This window comes from Cyprinodon tularosa, unplaced genomic scaffold (assembly GCF_016077235.1).
Source record: "Cyprinodon tularosa strain WSP-4 unplaced genomic scaffold, ASM1607723v1 ctg503, whole genome shotgun sequence".
NCBI classification, from domain to species: Eukaryota; Metazoa; Chordata; class Actinopteri; order Cyprinodontiformes; family Cyprinodontidae; genus Cyprinodon; species Cyprinodon tularosa.
The window spans coordinates 374,287-396,205 of NW_024039234.1; the positions used below are offsets into that span (position 1 = coordinate 374,287).

A 21,919-nucleotide genomic window follows, 5' to 3' on the forward strand; every position below is an offset into this window, starting at 1 on the left:
ACAATTTTTAAATGTGTTGCATGCATATTTATCCTAAACTTTGTAGAGCATGCGAGCTGTGCAGTGGGTAGCACTGCTGCCTTGCAGCAAGAAGATTCTGGGTTTGATTCCCGGCCCGGGGTCTCCTGCAAAGGGGTTTGCATGTTCTCCCTGAGCATGTGTGGATTCTATCCTTCCTCTCATAGTCCATAAACATGACTGTTAGGTTAATTGGGTGTATGTGTTAATGGTTGTTTGTTCCCTGCCTCACAGCTGATAGGCACCAGCCCCCTTCTTGACCCTGATAGGGATAAGCCTGATGGAAAAAAGGATGGATTGGATTAATCGACTTTGTAGAGCTACCATTTCCTGCACTTACATTTCTAAGCCATTTTTGGAATGACTATTGTTAGGTTTATTCAATGATCATTATAAAAATAATGTGTGTGTGTGCTTATAAAACATTGGAGCAAGGAGATGCTCCACTCTGTCTTGTAATTCAGTCAGGAGACCACCCTGCGTTGTGATTCAGTTAGTGGAGTATCCTGTCTTATGAACTGATCAATTGTTCTGTCAGAACAATACTGTTTTGTAACCATGTGTTATGTTCTGTTAATAAAAGACGACTGCAGGAGGGGGGTCGAAGAAAGAGCTGGAAGTTGGGTTGGGCTTTTTCCACTCCTGCAGGAGTTGTTTGAATCTCTTTCCTGTGTGGACTCAGTTTCTCTTTTACGAACTTACATTTTTGAACCTAACAACTATGACCTGGATGACTGAGAATCTTCACCAAAATCTCTCAGTCCTTTTCGATATTTCACAGCTTTTTATGCTTAGACACTGAAATATGGTATTGATGTATGTTCACGGTATATTATAGTAGCATGCAAAAAAAACACTTAAGTTGTGCTGGATGTCAACACAAACGCTCAAACTGCAAAACACTAAAGATCCTATAAGAGATCAGTTAATTTCTTCTTGGAAAAGAGTATTTAATTCAGCTGTTTTCCAACAAAACAAACATGTAATACTGCCCTAATGCATTATAGCCCAATTTGCTGTGCCTCCCAAGAAAAGACGAGGGGATGGAAAAGTGATGCATTAAGGGAAAGGGATGCCGCCAGAGCAGTTATTAACCACAACCAAATGAATCTAAGCCTCTGTTATCTCTGTGGAGATGAGACATCTGACAGTGGACTGCTGGTTCTGGCAGGCAGAGGATATAATATTATTATTAGTCAGCAGTTTTTACCAGTTATGTAACAACTCCTGTAGCTAGCGGGAGAACATGCAACCTCAGGATTCTGGAGAGCCTGAAGAGCTTTTGATGTTGTTGCCCACCTCTTTAAACCAAATACCTTATTTTTCTCTTTTTTTCTTGGACTCCAATCAGACCTCATTACCACCAAATGCCTCAAAACCCTTTTTTTATCCAATGTGTCCCTTTTCTCCTTCTAGCTCCTTCTCAATAATCTATCTCTGATACTTTAAACCATGCAGGCAACCATTTTCCTTTTTCAGGATGTGAGGTTTTTTTAACCCTCCCTAACCCTCATTCTTTGCCTGATAAATTCATAACTCAGCCTGTTTTTAGCTCCTCCTCTTTCTCAGGCAGAAAGGCCCCTAGAAACATACCAGAAGCATGATTGATAGAGCAGACAAACTTCTCCTTTCCATAGTCGTGCTCTCCCAATTCCCTTAGTTACCATTAATCCAGACACATTGTGTCAAAGTTTCTATAATCACAAACCCAAAGAGCTCTAATGAAACATACACGTTTCTTTATTTAATATCTGTCGCCTCTGAAGTCATATTCAGTTCTCGACTGTTAACCTATTGCCACATGTCACTGGCTGTGAATATTTCACACTTTCAAGCGTCTTTACAGATGAAGTTCACTTAAGTATTTCCAAATCATTTAAATTTAATCATTTAACAGGCAAAAACATGTTATTGATTTAGCTTTCTTCACTGAGTACTTGAGACAAAGGTTGTTTGCCTGATTTAACAACACAGAAAGGATTTTTAAATGTTTGCTTGGTTCAGATACGGCCCAGTTTGGGTTCTGGACAGACTTTTTCATGCTATCATCATGGGCATGAATGTCATTTTCATTTGAAAAATGTATTTTATCATTTTTAGCAATGTGAACTTGAAAAGGTTCCCATTGGTCTTAGTACAACGTGATCTGTTATAGCAATGAATGGTAAAACTTTAACAATGTTTAAACAAGAATAAGCAGCTCAAGCTTTAATTTATCATTGGTTTTCTCTGGTTGATTGGGTTGAGCTCAGGAAGTTTTAAATTAGTTTATTTTTTATTTTTTTATTCCTGCTCCAGTTCTGTTTTTCTTCCATCATAGCTGTTGATTTATGATGAAGTACTACAGTACTACTCATGCTAGAAAGGTTTCTACCACCACCTTCCTTGAGAGAGAGAGATTCCTTGAGAATCTGAATCAACTTTAGTAGCCAAGGTGGTGTTAAAAAATAGGAATTTGATTTCAGCTTTTCATCAGTTAGAGTAAAAACAAGACCATAGTATATGTAAATAAAGCTTAAAAGAGGAAGAAAATAACCTGAAAGATTGATAGCGTGTAGAAATTAAAGTACATGTATCTATCTGGAAGGCACCTGTAGAATCTGTTAGCAAAAGGGAGGAACATTCAGTACAATCCTTCAATATAATTGGCTACCTGTCTCCCATGTTGAGTTTTCAGCCAATCACAGCAGCAGTAGCAGCATTATTCGTTTAACAACAAGCAGAGTTAACTGATCAATCAAACTTTTACCAAATCTGGTTGGGGGGAAACACAAAAACATCACACCAAGGCAAATTTGATTTTTTCTTGTTTTCCAAAAACAAATAGAGGGTATTCAAGCTAAAACTTGGTGGATGACCACGTATACGTCACTTAATTTCATTGGATGGAAACGTTTCTGTATTGAGGCTAATGCATCTGTTGGCTCCTGAAAAGATATGTTTTTTAGAGTTTGTAAATTCACAAATTTTGCAACAGTTAATCTTGTTTGCAAGTAAAAATACAAAAACGATGAGCTCAAAAATCAAATAATAGCATTTTGTGCAAATTGTGCATGTAAAGCCCATCTTATTTGCATCACTGTGGACGATGACGTTGTTGTACAGCAGCTTAGCACTTTATCACCAAAGTTCTTTGTAAGTGTAAAACACTTCTTGGCAATAAAGCTTTTTATTTTATTCTGATATTATCCATGTATACTAGTGACAACACCATGAACACAGATCTCTACACACAGACGATAAGAAACGCAGTTCAGGCAACCAAGTCTCTTTAAAACATGGAATGGAAGATAAATAAAGGTCTCTGATTTACCACATATGGAGTAGAAACATTGCAGATAGTGGTATTCAGAATCCCCAGCAGTGAAGAATCTCTAGTGACTCGGCTGATTTTCCTCTTCTGCAGCAATATACAGTATAATCAACAGAGAGCCCTTCACTACAATGTCAAATACCTCCACTAACCATTTTTCCATGCTGCCTTTCAGTCAAATATCTTTCCAAATCAGTTAGTCCATCTGGCTCTCATTAAGCACTGATTATCTTGTTGGTAATGTGGTGGAAAATTTTCATCTATGATTATTTTTATCCTGTTTTAATTAAGATGCACCCCTCTCTTGTGATGTATAGAATTGTGAGCACATTTTGTCCCAACACTTTTTGCTTGAGAGTAAGAGGCTTCAAACATGTTATGCGTTTATTAGCAAAGACAAATATCAATCTTTCTTTGTTTTATTGAGTCATGTTCTCTCCCTCTTTGATAAGCAAAACTTCACAATTTGGCTTCCGCAAATAGGGTCTGACGTGCCAAAACAACTCAGTGGTGGAGGGACAGTTGGCCAGCCTAAAGCCTATGTTGAATAAAAAAAAAGGGGGAGTCCTAATTCGGTACTATCAGGAAGTCCACAAACTGGAGTTAAAAGCCTTCAGCTGATCCAAAATGCTGCAGCCAGAGTTCTGTTGAAAATTAAAAAGAGAGATCATATCTCTCCTCTCCTAGCTTCTCTTCATTTGCTTCCTGTTAAATCCAGAATCTAATTTAAAATCCTCCTTCTCACATATAAAGCCTTAAATGACCAAGCTCCATCTTAGAAATATGATTGTTCCTTATGTTCCTAACAGAGCACTTCACTCTCAGTCTGCAGTGGTTCCTAGAATTGCTAAAAGTTAAACGGGAGGCAGATACTTTAGTTATCAGGCTCCTCTCCTGTGGAACAAACTGTATTAGTTTTAGTCCATGAGGCAGACATGCTGTCTACTTTTAAAGCAAGGCTTAAAACTTTCCTTTTTGATCTGCAAAAACAATCCAGAAATAAGTAAAAAATGGCTTAAATTAAGTATATTTAGCCTTAATTTGAGCAGGTAAATAAGATGATTTGCCAATGGAATGAGTATTTCTACTCTTAAAATAAGATAGTTAGATAATATTTACTTGAAATAAGACGATAAAATAGTTTTTTCTTATTTTAAAAGGAAATTGTCTTGTTCCATTGGCAAAGTGTCTTACTTACCTCCTCAAATCAAGGAAAAACACACTTATTTTAAGAAAAAATAACTTATTGAGATTTCTATTTTTTGCAGTTGGCTGGGGGTTATCCTGAGCTATCTCTGTATTTATGCTTCTATAGGCTTAGACATCTGGAGGACATAAGGAACCCTTTTTTTATCATTCTATCTCTATTCTCCCTTTCTGCCAATCACTAACTTTATGGTTTCTCTGCTTTTTCTCGTGGTAGCTTCATCTGGTCTGTTCCTGTTTAGCTGTGACACCATCCTGCAGAGAAACATCAGCTGTGCTGCTGCCATCAACATTTTTGTTTATAGATGGTGGAGCTTGGCCTGTTTTTCAGTGTAATCCTGTTTCTCTGACTGTGACTGGCTGGATGTACTCGTTTCATCCTCTGACATGTGAGCTGGCTCGCAGCTCATCTACCTGGCTGTGTCTCCTGGATGGGGCCGCCTGTGGAGCGGGTTGACAATTGCCTTTTGTATCTCTGATTCTTTCTGTTTGTCTGCTTCTGTCTCCTTGAACCCCAGTTGGCCTCGGCAGATGGCCGCTCATACTTGTCAGGTTGGGTGGAGTATTTTTTAGAGGACCCAAATGCAGAGACGGAAGATGAGGTGGTCTCTTGTATATTTAATGAGTGGAGACAACAGAAGCATAAATCCAAAAATAACTGATCAAGGAACACAGAATCCAGAACAAAGGGGAACACATCGGTTAAGGAGGGAATGAAGACAATCCCACAAACAGTAAATGAAGGGGAGGAGTATAAATGCCAAACAGAACAAAGAATGGAGTAATCAAATAATTGTAAGCAGGTGTGAACAGAAGGATCTAGACGCGAGCTAGGGGAAGGAGACTGACACAAGTGGCCAACATAAACAAAAAAAAAAATACATAAGAACTCAAATACAACCAGAAAACATCTAAAATGACACAGAATGGAAATTAAACCAATAAGCTAGAAAACACAGAATGACATGAATCAAAGGGCAACTGAAAACTCAAAAAGAAAACATAAACAGAACCAAAAAGTGCAGAATCATGACAATACTGAGCCTGGTTCTGCTGGAGGTTCTTCTTGGTAAAAGGGAGTGTTCCTCTCCACTGTCACTCCAAGCATGCTTGGTGTGAGGGATTGTTTCAAGTCAAAGAGTCTCTGCAACCAGCTGGTTTTCCTTACATAGAAAACTTTGAACTAATCAGACTGTATGATCTGGGTGGTTTGACTCTGTAAAGTGCCCTGAAATGGTTGTGAATTGGCGCTATATAAGTAAACCAAATTGAAATGAATTAAAATAAACCCTGTTGGACATTTGTGATCTATTGGTGTTCTGCTGGTGACAATGGTGCCCAATAGGACCCAATCTATTTGTGACAATAGGACCTAAGCCAAACTCATTCAACATTAAAAATGTAAATGCATGTCTGCAGATGTAGATGTTTAAGGAACTGATTTTATTTAGATATTAGAACTATTATGGACAAGAGAGAAATTCTGGGATCTACCAGAAACAAACCTGTTTGGAGAGCATAAATGTTGTTCCTTTGTTGCTTTTTAATTTTCTTTCCAGTAGGGTTTGATTGCTCATTGCTTTTCAGTTTAAACATTTATCTATCAGAACCAGGTGTAAATTTAGGCCTATATTTTATACCTAAAATACAACAACAAATAATTAGCAAAATTTGTGTTTAGAAAAATGTTGGCAAGAAAAATGCAGAACGTTTGAGAACTCCTGTGTTGACTGGAAGGGTTTTTATCCATCTTAATACCTGTCACGTAAAATGGACACCGTACTGTTGAAGTTGAGAGCTCACTTTAGTTTAATTGGCCATAAAATCTCTCTGATAATTCTTCACAGACATGGCATTTGTCTAGCCATGCTGAAACTCACCATTTTGTCTAATATAAATAAAATGCAGCTGTCAGAGAATGGGCTACCATATTTATTGTATTGTTAAATTTTGTATTTGGAAACACAGATTAAAACCAGATGCTTCATAAGTGACATTACTGCCAAATGTATAAAAAAAGAAACTGCAAATAGAATCTGAATCTCTTCTCCAAGTTAAACGCTCATATCTGGGAGTTTGTTTTACTAAAATTCAAAACTATTAATTTATAATAGCTATAAAGGGGAAAAAAACACACAAGTACCCAAGTCATTATGATTTGTGATGCTATAACCAATACTTTTCTCCACATATGCAAATACTGTTTTCCTGAGTGAGATAATTTTGCTTAAAGTGATGCAATTACATTAAAAATGTTTAAGACATTGTTGTTTTAAATAGTTTAACTCAAAATACGTTCCTTATTTACATTTTCACCCCGGCTGTTCTTATAAATAGCTTTTAAATCTCGGCTCTGGATACATTTTGTTTCTAAAAGTGGCCTTAAGCAGAAGATCAATAAATTATTGATTAGGTTTAACACTGGTGGAGAACTTTGGGCTGCTAGGAGCCGGCAGGAACCACAGTGATTACAACAACAAACCACTGAGTGTTCCACTTATTAAACATGATTTATATATTCAAAAGTATTATGCACAAGTTTCGCGAATTTTTAAAAAGACCCGCCCTCTTGATTAAAAAAAAAAAATGCACATGCACAAACCTGTACCTGCTCCCGAGAGGCAACATGAAACGAGAGCGATAGCATACACAAGCCCATTTCTCCTCATGCACGCTCTGTTTAAAAGTTGCTGTTCTCACAGCTCATACAAGTTTACTGTTTCTGAACGTCCGCCCTAACCCTTAAATCCTTCAATCACTATATAGAGCAGCAACTATATAGTGGACTTTGTAGCAAACTCAGTTAACTGATCGTTCGGACAAATGATCCCTTTTCGTTCCCCGTTGGTCACATAACTCCTCCTCCACAGCGCTGTGCCTGCACCATCTTTGTTATTAGTCGCCGCTGTTGGGCAGCGACAGCGAGCCACTGTTACAGAAAATCCTACAATGCTTGGCGAGGAGAGCTCTCAGCGCAAAGCATTCTGGGATATATCTGCTTCTCCTGAGGCCTTTTTTTTCCCTTCTCATACACTTCGTAGACACTTTTTATCTTTCGACCCTCAGCCATTTTCAAAGAACCGCGGTGAGAAAAGTGAGCTTCAATGACTGTCTGAATTGCGTTTCTCTTTGAATTATGAATCTGTCAGTGCCTTCTCTACACTCGAAACGCCTCCGCTGGAAATTTTGTATTTCACCTAGAAAGGCAGCAAACTGCCAGGATGCTTCTAGTCAGCAGGAAATCTCCACAAGAAGAAGAAGGTCTCTGCCGGCATTATCACAGCAACTTATATTTACAATTTGTTGGTGTGTTCTTGCAGCTATTGCTGCTTACGCAAAATGTTTGATTGACAAACAAGTAGCCAATCCACTTTTCACAGTAGGCAAAGTAGATTGACTGATGTTTTGTAGGCCTCATCAGGCTCAGAGTTTATGAATTTAAATTTTTCAGATTAATCTTGACAAAGAAAAATCGTCTTTTACACCTTTAGCACAGATTTAACCCACTGCTTATGACCCTGTTTAAGAAAAGCGAAATGGTGGCAAGTTTCCTCATTGAGTTTGTATAATTAAGACAATGTGCTTTAGTTTAACGTTGCCTTGTTTTAACGTACACTATATTGCCAAAAGTATTTGCTCACCTGCCTTGACTCACATATGAGCTTAAGTGACATCCCGTTCCTAATCCATAGGGTTCAATATGACGTCGGTCCACCCTTTGCAGCTAGAACAGCTTCAACTCTTCTGGGAAGGCTGTCCACAAGGTTTAGGAGTGTGTTTATGGGAATTTTTGACCATTCTTCCAGAAGCGCATTTGTGAGGTCGCACACTGATGTTGGACGAGAAGGCCTGGCTCTCAGTCTCCGCTCTAATTCATCCCAAAGGTGTTCTATCGGGTTGAGGTCAGGACTCTGTGCAGGCCAGTCAAGTTCATCCACACCAGACTCTGTCATCCATGTCTTTATGGACCTTGCTTTGTGCACTGGTGCACAGTCATGTTGGAAGAGGAAGGGGCCAGCTCCAAACTGTTCCCACAAAGTTGGGAGCATGGAATTGTCCAAAATGTCTTGGTATGCTGAAGCATTCAGAGTTCCTTTCACTGGAACTAAGGGGCCAAGCCCAGCTCCTGAAAAACAACCTCACACCATAATCCCCCCTCCACCAAACTTTACACTTGGCACAATGCAGTCAGACAAGTACCGTTCTCCTGGCAACCGCCAAACCCAGACCCGTCCATCAGATTGCCAGATGGAGAAGCGCGATTCGTCACTCCAGAGAACGCGTCTCCACTGCTCTAGAGTCCAGTGGCGGCGTGCTTTACACCACCGCATCCGACGCTTTGCATTGCACTTGGTGATGTATGGCTTGGATGCAGCTGCTCGACCATGGAAACCCATTCCATGAAGCTCTCTGCGCACTGTTCTTGAGCTAATCTGAAGGCCACATGAAGTTTGGAGGTCTGTAGTGATTGACTCTGCAGAAAGTTGGCGACCTCTTCGCACTATGCGCGTCAGCATCCGCTGACCCCGCTCCGTCAGTTTACGTGGCCTACCACTTCGTGGCTGAGTTGCTGTCGTTCCCAAACACTTCCATTTTCTTATAATACAGCTGACAGTTGACTGTGGAATATTTAGGAGCGAGGAAATTTCACGACTGGATTTGTTGCACAGGTGGCATCCTATCACAGTTCCCCGCTGGAATTCACTGAGCTCCTGAGAGCGACCCATTCTTTCACAAATGTTTGTAAAAACAGTCTGCATGCCTAGGTGCTTGAATTTATACACCTGTGGCCATGGAAGTGATTGGAACACCTGATTCCAATAATTTGGATGGGTGAGCAAATACTTTTGGCAATATAGTGTACTTCTACTGTGATTCGCTGTGAGATTAGTTAGTTAGTTGCATAAAATATACGAATCTGCTTTTAATTTCTCCAGAATATTATCCTTCTACTTATCTTTGTTTTTCTCTATGCTCCTTCACTAATGTTCTCTATTAAACCTTTCAGGCCTTCACAGACCAGCTGGATTCATACAGAGGCTATGTTGCACACAGTTGACTCTACTTACTGATTAACTTGCCTACAGGACTACATTTAGTGGTGTCAGAGTTAAAAGAACATAAAATTGCTCGCCACATGTTTTTCTTTGCATAAACAAATTGTACTGTCCACAGAGACTGACCTTAAATGGGTGCCTTTGTCCTTTAGTAAGAAATTAAAACCATCTCTGCTCTGATGTCTCTAGCTTCCCACAAATGTCAACCTCTGTCATTACACTGCAGTCTTGGGTCAGATGATAAGAGACCTTATGATAGTGCATGTAGAAGTGTTTATTCCATAATATATTTAGCAGGATCCATCAGTTCTTTCCCCACTCTCATAGAGAAATACACACAGGGACACACTGAAGCAATTAGCAGCCTCCATCATGGTTAAATATGGGACTCTGCATTCTGGGAGATTTCTTTGAGACGAAAAAAGATGATAATTTTATTTTACAAAGTCCACATGTTTAATCTTTTGCAGCAGACACAAATGCCCTTATTCCACACCCAGTCTGTCAACAAGTAAAAACCGCAAATATCTGAAATGACAGAAGCAAGAGTCTGAGTCTTAAATTCAGAGTGATTTACTCTGCCAACATTAGTGGAATAATTAGATGAAAATAAAAGAACAGACGGCAAAGGAGGGGTTTTAAGCGAAAATCAGCTTGTCTGTGTTTCTGCACGCTTAGTCTAACTCATGTTAGCTCTGGGAGATGCCCAGTGCAAGCTTAGCTTCCATGGAAAAACTTGAGGTTTTAGAATTGCAAGCTGGCTTGGAAAATCTATTATCGTCTTTCATTTTCTAATTCAACCATAACATAAGACAATCTGAAACTGGAATAAATAAACAGAAAAAAAACAAACGTAAATGCTCTTTTTTGTAATGATTAATGCCATCTGAGCTGAACTGAACATATATGAACAACTGGAGAGTCTGAAGGACAAAGGACAGTAAGCATGGACAGGCTAATTCCTGACAGATCATTCCTTTACCAGATGACAGGCTCAACTTTTCCATAGAGTCAGCCATGCACTCGTACTGTAGATGTGCACAGACACATTACACTTTTTTTTAACAGCTCTTCAGACCGATTTTGTGTGTGTGTCTTTAAGTGTGGCTGTAATGGTAAAGACATTAACAGTAAGAAGAAAGGATGACAGCTCCATAAGGAAGGGTCAGGACACTTAAGATCCAAAGAGAAACAAAGAAACAGACAGGCATCTGATACGTTTCTGTCTGACTTATTTATGAACTATTTCCTGCCATTCTTTTGGACAGTTTCATTTAAACTTCACATTTTGCACCAAGCATTTAAATCCCCTGTATGACCAGGACTAATTTTCCACTGTGTGCCTTTCTTTCCTTTCCTTTTTTTTAAATGAAGCATTGTAGGGGGAAAAAAATGAGAGGAAAAAATAAGAAACCATAAACTGCCTGACTTTAGAAGAATTTAAATGACTCCCTAAACGCAATGCTAAAATCTTCTGCAGACTTGTTATGTGCAGGAAAGTCTAATAACAGGGTCCTCTTTTCCTCCCACATTAGTTTGTGCACCCGTCCAACTGGGAGGCAGGGGCCGCTACACCATCTCACATGGTGGCCGCAGAGGCAGAGGCTTCTTGGTTTTGCCTCTGTATAATTATCTGGGAAAATCACAGAGGAAGCAAACAGGTAAAGTTCCTTGTTGGGAAAACTGCTGATGAGCTCGATCTAACTCAGCAGTGTGGGATCAAACTACAAGCAGCCACCGACTGAATACCTTTTTGGAATGGAAAGACTTCCAGTGTGACTGAGCTGAGATGTATTAAACAGGAGAGAGGGGGGAGAAAAATGAGAAATCAGCAGTCTGAGTTTGAATAAATACAGAGAACAGCCTCCTTAATCCCCTCTGGACTGAACCCTTTCTAATGTTTCACAGAGCTGAGCAGAGGGAGGGAAAAAGTAACCCAGAGCTTCTGTTGGAATTTACATTTGCATAACAGATTTAGAAATCAGTGAATAAGCTTTTCAACCTTTATAAAAAAAAAAAAAAAAAAAAAAAGTTAAACATACAGCATGTTTCTTCATTTTGTCTGCCCCGTTTGCATTTTCAGCTTCAAAGTTCTGCTTCTTGTGATGCGGGCTTTATGTCATTGACGTATATTACTGTATAATTGTGCAGCATGTTGAAAAGGGATATACAGTATGTGGTTTTCAACATTTCTAAACAAAAAAGTGAAAGAAGGGTGGCATGGTTTTGTTATCCGTTTCCTTTATCAAAGCAAATCCCTGCAAAACTTGTTTAATCTACCCTCAATATAAATACAGTTGTTTCGTAAGGGCGTAAAACGTTTACCAGATACCTTCAGTGAACAAACAGCATTAAAAAGGCAAGGCAAGGCAAGGCAAGGCAAGGCAAATTTATTTGTATAGCACAATTCAGTACAAAGACAATGCAAAGTGCTTTACATGATTAAAATACAGGAAGATAAAACAGAATCAAAGCAAGTAGGAAAAATAAATAAATAAATAAAATATAAAAAATGCAGAAACAAAAAAGAACATTGAAAACAGTTGGAATAAAGAAAGTATGTTTTAGTTGAACTGTTTAACTAGAACAGTCGAAGGCAATCCTAAACAAATGTGTTTTTAGTCTTGATTTAAAGGAACTCAGGCTTTCTGCATTTTTACAGTTTTCTGGAAGTTTGTTCCAGATAAGTGGAGCATAGGAACTAAATAGGACAAAGGAACTAAAAAAAGAGGCAGACTGGTCAGAGATAGAGCTTTGAAGATGATTAAACCAGGATTAGGCAATAAAACAAAATCACAAGAGCTCACATATCATGATGGAGACCTGTTCAATCCAACATCTTACTTGGCAATAATTGAAATAAATACAGCAGTAACCAAGGAGCCCATAGTAAATCTGGAAAAATCCACAGCTCAGGTTGGAAAATGTGTTGATTGAACATTTATTAGAGTAGTTGACTTGAATGGAAAAGAAACAAGAATACAAGCAAAAAAAACAAAACATAATTGAAAGAAAAAGACTTGCTAAGATTTATTTATGTTTGTTAGAAATCATGGCAGGAGATTCAGATTCTCTGACGTGAAAGCAAAAGCAAGAGCCTAAAGCCAACATGAAACCCTGTGTGATAAAAATCAAAAGAGTGTGCGTTGCTGTGGACTTACCGTTTCAGTCATGAGACATGATGAGGAAGCACCAGTCTGATGGCCAACAATATGAGGATGATCAATATTCAAGATGACATTGCATTATGAATAGCATATAGCATTGACATTGTTATTGAAATACACAACCAAGATAAAGGATGAAACCATGTCAATGACAATGGGCTGCTGAAGGACTTTTTGAGATCCCTACGACTTAAAACTATGGCATGGTGATGTTCAACTAACATGTTAAGCAAAAAAAAAGACAGACGAAAAACTTCAGTCTAAAGAAAGCTGGCATAAGCCCCATTCTCACTAGCCTTTTGAAACCGTGCCTACAATGGTCCGAGAACGTTAACCAAGATAACTGTTGAGTGTAAATAGAATGCCACTGCACTGGACCATACCAGACACAACAGAACCATGCAAAATCTAGTACTAGTTCAGCAGTAGGGCTCGACATGATTCATCTGTGGCTCCGTTTCTGATAACAAAGAGCGCATGAGCAGACCCCGTCATCTCTTATTTACACTCAGCTGACTCATTTTGTGGTTTTCCCACCATGTCTGCCTTTGTAATTCACAGATCTCTTGAATTCGGGAGAAGCTCAGTGTAGAGCCGGTTCTCCTCAACATCGAGAGGAGTCAGTTGAGATGGCTCGGACATCTTCTTCGGATGTCCCCTGGACGCCTCCCTCGGGAGGTGTTCCAGGCACGTCCCACCGGGAGGAGGCCCAGGGGATGACCCAGGACACGCTGGAGAGACTATGTCTCTCGGCTGGCCTGGGAGCGCCTAGGGCTTCCCCCAACAGAGCTGGAGGAGGTGTCTGCGGAGAGGGAAGTCTGGGAGTCTCTGCTTAGTCTGCTGCCCCCGCGACCCGTTTCCGGATAAAGCGGGAGACGACGAGTACGAGTACGAGATCTCATCATCTGTTCACAACGCAAACTTCTTCTCGAACTGTTAACAAAAAACAGCATCAAAAGAACATGGTGTGACTAAGTGTGGATGATGCCAATACTGAGGCTCTCATTGAAATTTGGGCGGAGGACGCTATCCAGGCACATAAGTTCCTGAATATTTTTGGTGCCGCCATTTTTGTTTGCAGATTTCCCGCCTTGAGAGCTGTAGTATCGTGGACCACCGATAGGAGGCAATGAACCATGCAAGGGTGATGTGTAAATGGTCGTAAGGAACCAACCTCGGTACGGTGAACTGATCCAAGCTCGGTCCGAACTCGGCACGGATCGGTTTCAGAGGGGTAGTGTAACTGGGGCCTTAGACTCGCAGCTCTAACTGGAATAAAAGGTGGAGAGGTATTGACTCAATCTGGGATGAATATCAATGCCCTCCACACTTTTCAGTTCGGTAGTTGCAAATAATGTATCACATTCCCACCTATTAGAGTTACTTTCTTCTGGTGTCTTACATCAAATTTCAGTTTGATGCATCATTTTGCCTTTTTAATTTGGAATATTTCAGGGTCTTACCCTAGTCAACCCATCCTGTTTGCGCATCATTTTTGGTTTCATGAGTATATGATGAATAGGTGATTTTAAGTGAATAAAAATCTATTTTTTTTGATCCCTTTAACTCCCTACTAGCTAATCTTAGTCATAAAATAGTCTGTTACTAAAGACTAGACAGGGAGAGGGTAAAAATCAAACCAGTGAATTATTGTTAAATTATATCTTAAAAAAGAAAAGAAAATGGTTAAATGGTGCAAGGAGCAATACATTTGTATGTATCATTGTAATGCTGCAGAAAGGACACATTATAAACTATTGCCATATATTATTTGAAAATAGACTTACAGGCCTTTCAGGCCTTAGCAAATTGATCTCGACCACCTGATTGGGACTATTAACAAGCCTCTGTCATTAATATAACTGGATATTTAACCGCTTCAAATAATTCCTCAGATATGTCTGCTTGTCCACTTTAGCGACTAGCAGTATTTTCATATTCCGCCCTAAGCAATATTATATTACATTATATCATTGATTTTTTTATGCTATATTTTGATTGCACAATCCAGACATTCTCATTGGCAAATTGGTGCACCTCCCACCTCCTCCCATCTGGACTTGGATCAAAGACTTCCTCAGTGACAGACAGCAGTCAGTGAGACTCGGCTCCCACCTGTCCTCCTCCCTGCTTTCCTCAAAGCTACTTGTTGAGCCCTCTTCTGTACACTAATGACAGTACTCAATTCCACCTGTCAAACTCCATAATCAAGTTTGCAGACGACACCACCCTGCACCTTAACATCATAAGAACCAAAATGGTTGTCTTTGAGTTCAGAAAGACTAGAGTGGACTTGGTAAAGACATTGGCTTCCTTCCAATTATTTGGACTTACCATCTTTAAGGACCTGTGATGGTCTGGAAATATAGATGTGATGACAGTGAAGGCCCAGCAGGGTCTCATTTCTTGTGCTTTCTCAGAAAATACAGACTGAAGAAGCTGCTGGTGTCATGAAGCAGGATAGAAGGACCCAGTATTCAAGGCGAGACAGACAGAGGCATATTTTAAAGCATTTATTAAAATAGAGCATGCTGTGGATCCTCCAAATCAGCGGCTAGAGCGTCTAGGACTGGAAACTGTGGGAGAAAAACACAGATTAGTGACTATGATAATCTGATGGAGGATGATTGTCCATGTTAGTCACTAACCTGATTTAACAGTTTGGTCAATCTCCATAAAAGGAGGTAGGATCCAGCTGGTGAGCTGCCAATGAGATGCGGGGGGCGCTGCCAAGAGCTTCCCAAAAGCCTCAACCATGGAGGACAAGCAGGAGTCTGAGCCAGGTCAGGGAAACAGATCAGAAAAGGAAGGCTAAGAGGTTCTGGAGTCTGAAGCCCAGTCAGGAATACCGATCAGAATAGGAACAGGCTAGTTCAGGGTTCCAAGAGTCTACATACAGTTCACACAGAACGTTCAGATGGGAGCAGGTAGGCTCAGTGTGCTCTCTCCACGGAGCCAAGAGACGAACAGACATGTTGAGTGGATGAGAGGCAGATCAGGAAATCAGAAACACTACGGTACGCTAAAAAAAAAAACTTTTCTCCACTTGCCCCCGAGAACGAACACTAGAACAAAAGCATCCGCCATCTGGCCATGATGGCTGGGACTGAGCAGTATGAATAGTAGCAGGAGCAGGTGGATTAGATGAGCAGTAATGAACTACCGGGCAGAGTTAGACAGGTGAATGAAATGAGCAATTAGGCCAGCCATCAGATCGTGAGACCCAAGATTATGACAGTTGGTGTCCCTGTATCATGCTAAAATCCACCTAACATACCACACCTAGATCTTACTGGATCTAGGTGTGGTATAACCTGACTCCACCAGATGGATTTGCTCCGCATATCCATCTGGACACCTTCCGTTGAAGTAATTTTGGGAAGGGGCGAAAATACTGGTTAGCTGATTGGCCTATGTTGGTGATAGACGGGCCAAATAAACCAATAAGATCAACGAAGCATATGACGTACTAACAGAGCGACGACGAAGAGGAGCCAATTGATAGATCAAACTCTTGCCGAAACCAGTCGGGAGAAGAACAAAAACATCTTTTCCTCTGAGAAAAGCCTCCAGAGCAGTGTTTTGCTCTTCTCTCAGTGAAGAAATACTCTTTAATTCCGATAAAACTTGCTAGATAAATACCATAAACACCATTAACATGCTTAAAGCCTCCCTCCATCCAGCTGCTCATCTGTTTTCTGGAATATTTGTCCACTGCTGTCATTCCGTGTTAGTGCTGCTATGGTTCTACTAGTATCAATAAATTATCTGTGCATATATATATATATATATATATATATATATATATATATATATATATATATATATATATATATATATATATATACTTTTTTTCCCCCTTTTTATAACTTAAAGGTCCCATATCATGCTACATTTGTTAAATCAAGAAAACGTTGCCCCTCAGACCATATCTTTGCCATTTGTTCAGGAAGACTCTCAGATTAGACAGTTTTTGACCAGAAAAACTCTTTATCCAGTCCTTATCTAAACAAGCTGTTTAGATGATGGGTTCATGATTCTTATATTTTTTTTTCTGCCATTCAAAACTAAAAAATTCTAAAAAATCAGGCGACTTTGAATATTGTAAAATGAACACCAGAGTTTCTATCGAAACAAATTTAAATAAACATAGCTATAAATTATAAATATCTGAGGAACTGATTTGATAAACAGTAAAGGTTCGTACATGCAGAGTGATGCTGTTTACTCAATTTTGGGTTGAAACTTTTTTATTGCTCATAACTCCACCTCATAAATCTGGAGCTTTAATACAACCTTTCACCTCCCAGGCATTTCCACATACCCTGATTGACCTCTTCTTTGTTCCTCTGCTCTACTACTCCATTTTTTCCAAATCTTTTGGGAGGAAGAAGCTTTCTCCCCACTCTAGCTCTTTCTTTTTAAGTTTCCTCATCTGTTGGCATTCCGCTTATTGCTTCTGGCTGCAGCCTCTTATTTTTTCAATCTTTCCTGTTTAAGTCTTCCTCTACCTTTCATTGCCTTGCCTGACTTAAAAACATGGTTTTAAATAGCTGTCTCTCTCCAATTTGGTTCAGATGCTGTATTTATTGGCGGGGACGTCTGCGTTTTTTTGCCTGAATCTGCATCTTTCATTGAAACTGTGTCCTCCGTTGCCTTTCCTCTGGCTTCTTCTTCACCATACTTCATCTGGTTTTCTCTGCTTGCACACATGCTCCCCTCAGCTTTTTTGTTGTAGCCAGAGAATTTGGTGCCGGTGTTGAGTTTCATACAGTGGGAAATATTTTTGAACCATGCAGGAAATGTCTGAAGCACTTTTTTTTTCTTGCCTTGCCAATCTACAAAACACATGCACAGATTTTTATTATTGAAAAATTTTTATTAAAATAAAATACTGAGTCATCTTCAATGACTTGTAGTTTATTGGATATTCTTCTATTCAGCATTCCAATGTTTGAGAGGCAGCCAGGCTGCAGACATGTCTGGCTTCATAGAGGAAAGGGTCTGTCAAAGGAAAGAGCAGCACCAGAAACAGCAGGAGTCCGCTCAGATAACAGAAGAGCACAGCTGAACGCTGAGGGTGGCTGAGAGCAGAACCAATGTCAGGGAGACCCTGGCTGTTGCAGAAGGAATGGCATAAAATTGGACCCAGGATATGACCTTAGGAAGAAAACACCACAGATCTAAAATTATCACACATAAACGAGGTGGGTTCTTTATTATTAAATGTGTATTTTAACCTCTTCTCTCACCAGTTCTCGTGAATAAAAAGGCAGCAAAGACACCAAAAACAGTTGTGTACAAAAACTGCACTCCTGTTATAAAAATAAAAAAACGTCTTAATCAGAAGAAATTCACTTTTGTATTTTTTTGTATTCATTAAATTAATCTGATTAGAATTTTAAGAGATATCTCAAAATGGTGCCTGACTGAAAAGTGATCTGCTTTGATTGTCCTTAATTTATTTGTTTTTATTCTATTTTTAAGATAAAAAACTTAAATCCTGATTTCTTTTGAGTCAAAGTTAAAAACCCATTTATTTTAGTGCTGCCTTTGACTGTTGAAGTTAAACTGTTAACTCAGGTATCATTAGTTAGAATACGACTTTATTGATCTCACAATGGAGAAATTCACTTGTGAGCTCTTATAAACAAACAGAAGGTGCACAAAGGAGGTAACAGTGCAATCAGACATATACAGTGGATGGTAAAACATAAAGGTGAGATATAAGGTGACTTATATATTCAGTATCTTATGTACAGTAAAGTGGTGGTAGGTTAAAGTGTGGTTTCCAGTTTGTTAAATAGATAAATAGTATAAGTTATTGTAGTATCATTACACCTAGTTATAGCGCAACACCAGTTTAAAGTGCATCGTGGTTGTTGTCCATCTATTTTTATTTATTTTAATACCTGGTTTTATCATATTTTTGTCTTCCTTTGGTTTTATTTTACTTATATTGCATTGTTTAATACATGTAAAACCATTAGAATTGTCCTTGTACTGAATTTTGCTCTATAAATAAACTTGCCTTCAAGGGAGTCCTGGTTAAGAGGCAGCTAAACTTACATTACAATGAACATTACTTAATTTACACACCTTTCAAAAACAATTGCAATTTAAGGAGGGTTGCTAGAATGATCAAAGACGCCAAAAAATATATCTGACCAGGTAAGTATCATATCTGTTTTGTTGGACAGTAAAACATGGTTGTGGCATCATCATGCCATAGGGAAGTTTTCATCAGTGGGGAAAAAAGGAAGGTAAGAATTCGGATATATCTTAATACATGTTAGCCCTGCAGAAAAGAAGCTGATAGAAGCTCTAAAAGGCTCAAGAAGAGGTCTAGCTTCCAGCAGGACACCAAACCTACACACAAAGACAGAGAGGTGTGGTTTGGATCAAATCACATTCACATCTCAGAATGGTGCAGTCATTGTCCATATTTTCAGTCAACAGATTTTGTTGGGGGATAAAAATGGTTATTCTTCCCATTTTTTTGCTCGAGAAAAGGCAAAACAGTCTAGACGTGTGGGTTGAGAAATATCTCAGATCAGTTAGAAAGCGTTGACTTGGTTTATAAACATGCTAAAATATAAAAAATGTTTACTGTATGTGCAGAAAAAGAAAACCACATATATTTCCTCAAAAAAAAAAAAAAATCAGAGTTGCTTTTTGTGTAACATCACACAAAACTGCAGCGACGTAGCTTGTTGTTAAAACGGCATCAATACTCCAGCAAATCACTGCAGAAGGATAAAGTAAATTGCCTCTGAATGCATGTCAATATTCAAGGCTGAGCTGGCAATATATGCTGGCATTTAATTTGAAAAGAGTAAACGTGTGAAATTTGCTAAAAATGAATAAAGCTCAACTTTTTCCCTCATGTAGTTTATCTAAAAACAAGCTCACCTGACTCCAGGAAGATGGCACTCACTCTGTCCTTTCCCAGCTGCAGCTGCTCTATGATATGATGAAAATGAGCTAAAATGAAATAAATTCTGTAATCAGGAATAGGGCTTTTTTTTCAGAGTTTAATAGTGTGCATTGTGGTTTGCCATACCAACACCAAAGAAGAGAGGAGCGATAAAAATAGCAGCTGTGGTTCCAGTGCAGGGCACCAACATAGGCAGCATGGCTCCTCTGAACACCAGCTCCTCCGTTACTGGCGCCACCACCTGGTTCCTGATCCACTCTGCATCTTGCAAGCACAGCCTCCAGGTTTGAACATCTGGGAAAATACATCACCGTCAGGATCTCATGATCGTCTTTAACTCAAAGGAGTCACACATGTCAAACTCTTTGCACCAGATTTCTCCAGCAGAAGCTTTTAAACATTCTGATTGCAAACAGACCCAAAGCAGATCGCAGCTCGCCGGCGAAGCCATCAGGGTTGTCCAGAGCAGACTGAACCAAGGGTCCCAGATAAAAAAACTATTGAGTAGAATAAATATAAATGTTTATACCATGCACAGGCAATATATAACAACATGACTAAAGGTAGGAATGTGGAAACAACATGGCACGCTTTTTATGATATAGTTTAAACACACTTAAGGGACCTGAAATAAAAAAAAATAGCAACACTGTAAAATGTTAAGAGTTAAATAAAATCTGCCCTAATAAGGCATAAATACTACCAAATAGAATATTAAGAAAATAAAAATAATACACATTAATTTGGTTGTATGGAATCAAACAATCAATCAAGTTTAGTTGTTTTCAAATTGAACCCATAAGGATATATAACAAAGGGGTTAGTTTGGTTTTTACCCAAATGGCTTACCGTTATCGTTACTTTGATGAGTGTTTTTTTTTTTTTGCCCGCCTATACTTTCTTTTAATGGGCTGTTATCAAGAAACTGAAGTGATTTACATTGTTTTCAAATTAGAGTAAAGGTTTACAGTTTAACTGAGTTCTCCATAAAAAGTTCTGAGTTCTCCATAAAAAGTTACAAGGAAGTTTTTTTTTTTTTTTTTTTTTTTTTATCCACCTCATTAAAATACAACCTGAAACCAAAGGGATCTAGAAAGAAATGTTTCTAAATGCAAATTTAAATCCCTTTATTATCCCAGAATTGGGAAATTCACTCTTTTCTCTTCTACTCCACAATCTTTTCACTAATTTTACCTGCAGTCAAAGATTCTGACCAGCAGTCTAATAATGCAATTCTGAGATCTGACCTCTGAAAGCATTCAGGTGCTAATTAGGAAAATGTAAAAAATGATCAAGTTTAGAGAAATTTTACTTTTTCATTTTTAAATCCTCTTACCCCACACTAAGCTTATTTTACTATTACTGGCTACAATTATAAAGTGCTTACATTTTTTTTGTGTCTGAAGTTAGATTAACTTTACCTCATAAAAGTCATTTAAATGTGTAAAAGTGCTACTTTTTTTTCTTTTTGTCTGACTTTTACAATCGAAAATACAATTCAAGTATTTAGCACATAGATTTACTTGAACTAGAGTAAATTATATCTTTCGAAATTAAAAAGCCATATTAAAAAAAAGTGTAGATATGATATTGACATAGGTTATATGATATGAAAACATAAAATACACACATATTTACAAATATTTAATATTTTAAGGTTGCTATTTATTTGCACCAGATTTTTTAAAGAATAAATAGAAATGTAGGCTTATTACAAATTTGTGACATTTATAATGGTCAATGGAAAACATACACAGTTAGGGACGAGTTGTAACAGAAACAAAAAGTTGCCCAAGGTTCCTAAGTCCACACTGAATGCATAATAACTGGCCCTGAGGGACTCCTCATGGCTGTGCATGTAATACAAAGCTTCCTTGCATATTTGCATCAATGAGTGTCAAGGGTGTTGGGCCATAAACCAGGATAATAATTTTTGACATTGAGGACCGATCTCCATGTTTCATCCTAACATCTTCACTGGACTAGAAGTTGCAGTTCAGATCCAAACCTTCCCCCTACTTTCAAAGGACACCTCCCACAGAGGTGTACCATGCCCCCCCCCCCTTCCCGCAGAGTATGACAAACGTGATCAAATTAAAATACCACAGCACACGGAATTTCTTTAACTTTCCGTGAAGCTGCCCGGGGGTTCACATTGGAAGAGGGACAACATCATGGAGCCAAGGCCCAGATCTCCAGCATGACGGTGGCTAAGTCGTGA

At 38.9% G+C, this 21,919-nt stretch overlaps 1 protein-coding gene across 1 annotated transcript; it reads right to left on the reverse strand.

Moving 5' to 3' along the window:
- Nucleotides 1-17,660: 17,660 nt before the first annotated feature.
- LOC119795223 (CAAX prenyl protease 2-like) lies at nt 17,661-20,190 on the reverse strand. Its single transcript, XM_038303106.1, has 5 exons — nt 20,117-20,190; nt 19,825-19,992; nt 19,674-19,724; nt 18,014-18,076; nt 17,661-17,921 (listed from the first exon to the last, which is right to left on the reverse strand). The coding sequence occupies exons 2-5, from the start codon at nt 19,895-19,897 to the stop codon at nt 17,701-17,703; spliced, it is 408 nt and encodes a 135-aa protein (XP_038159034.1). The 5' UTR covers nt 19,898-19,992; nt 20,117-20,190; the 3' UTR covers nt 17,661-17,700.
- Between the last annotated feature and the right edge of the window lie 1,729 nt (nt 20,191-21,919).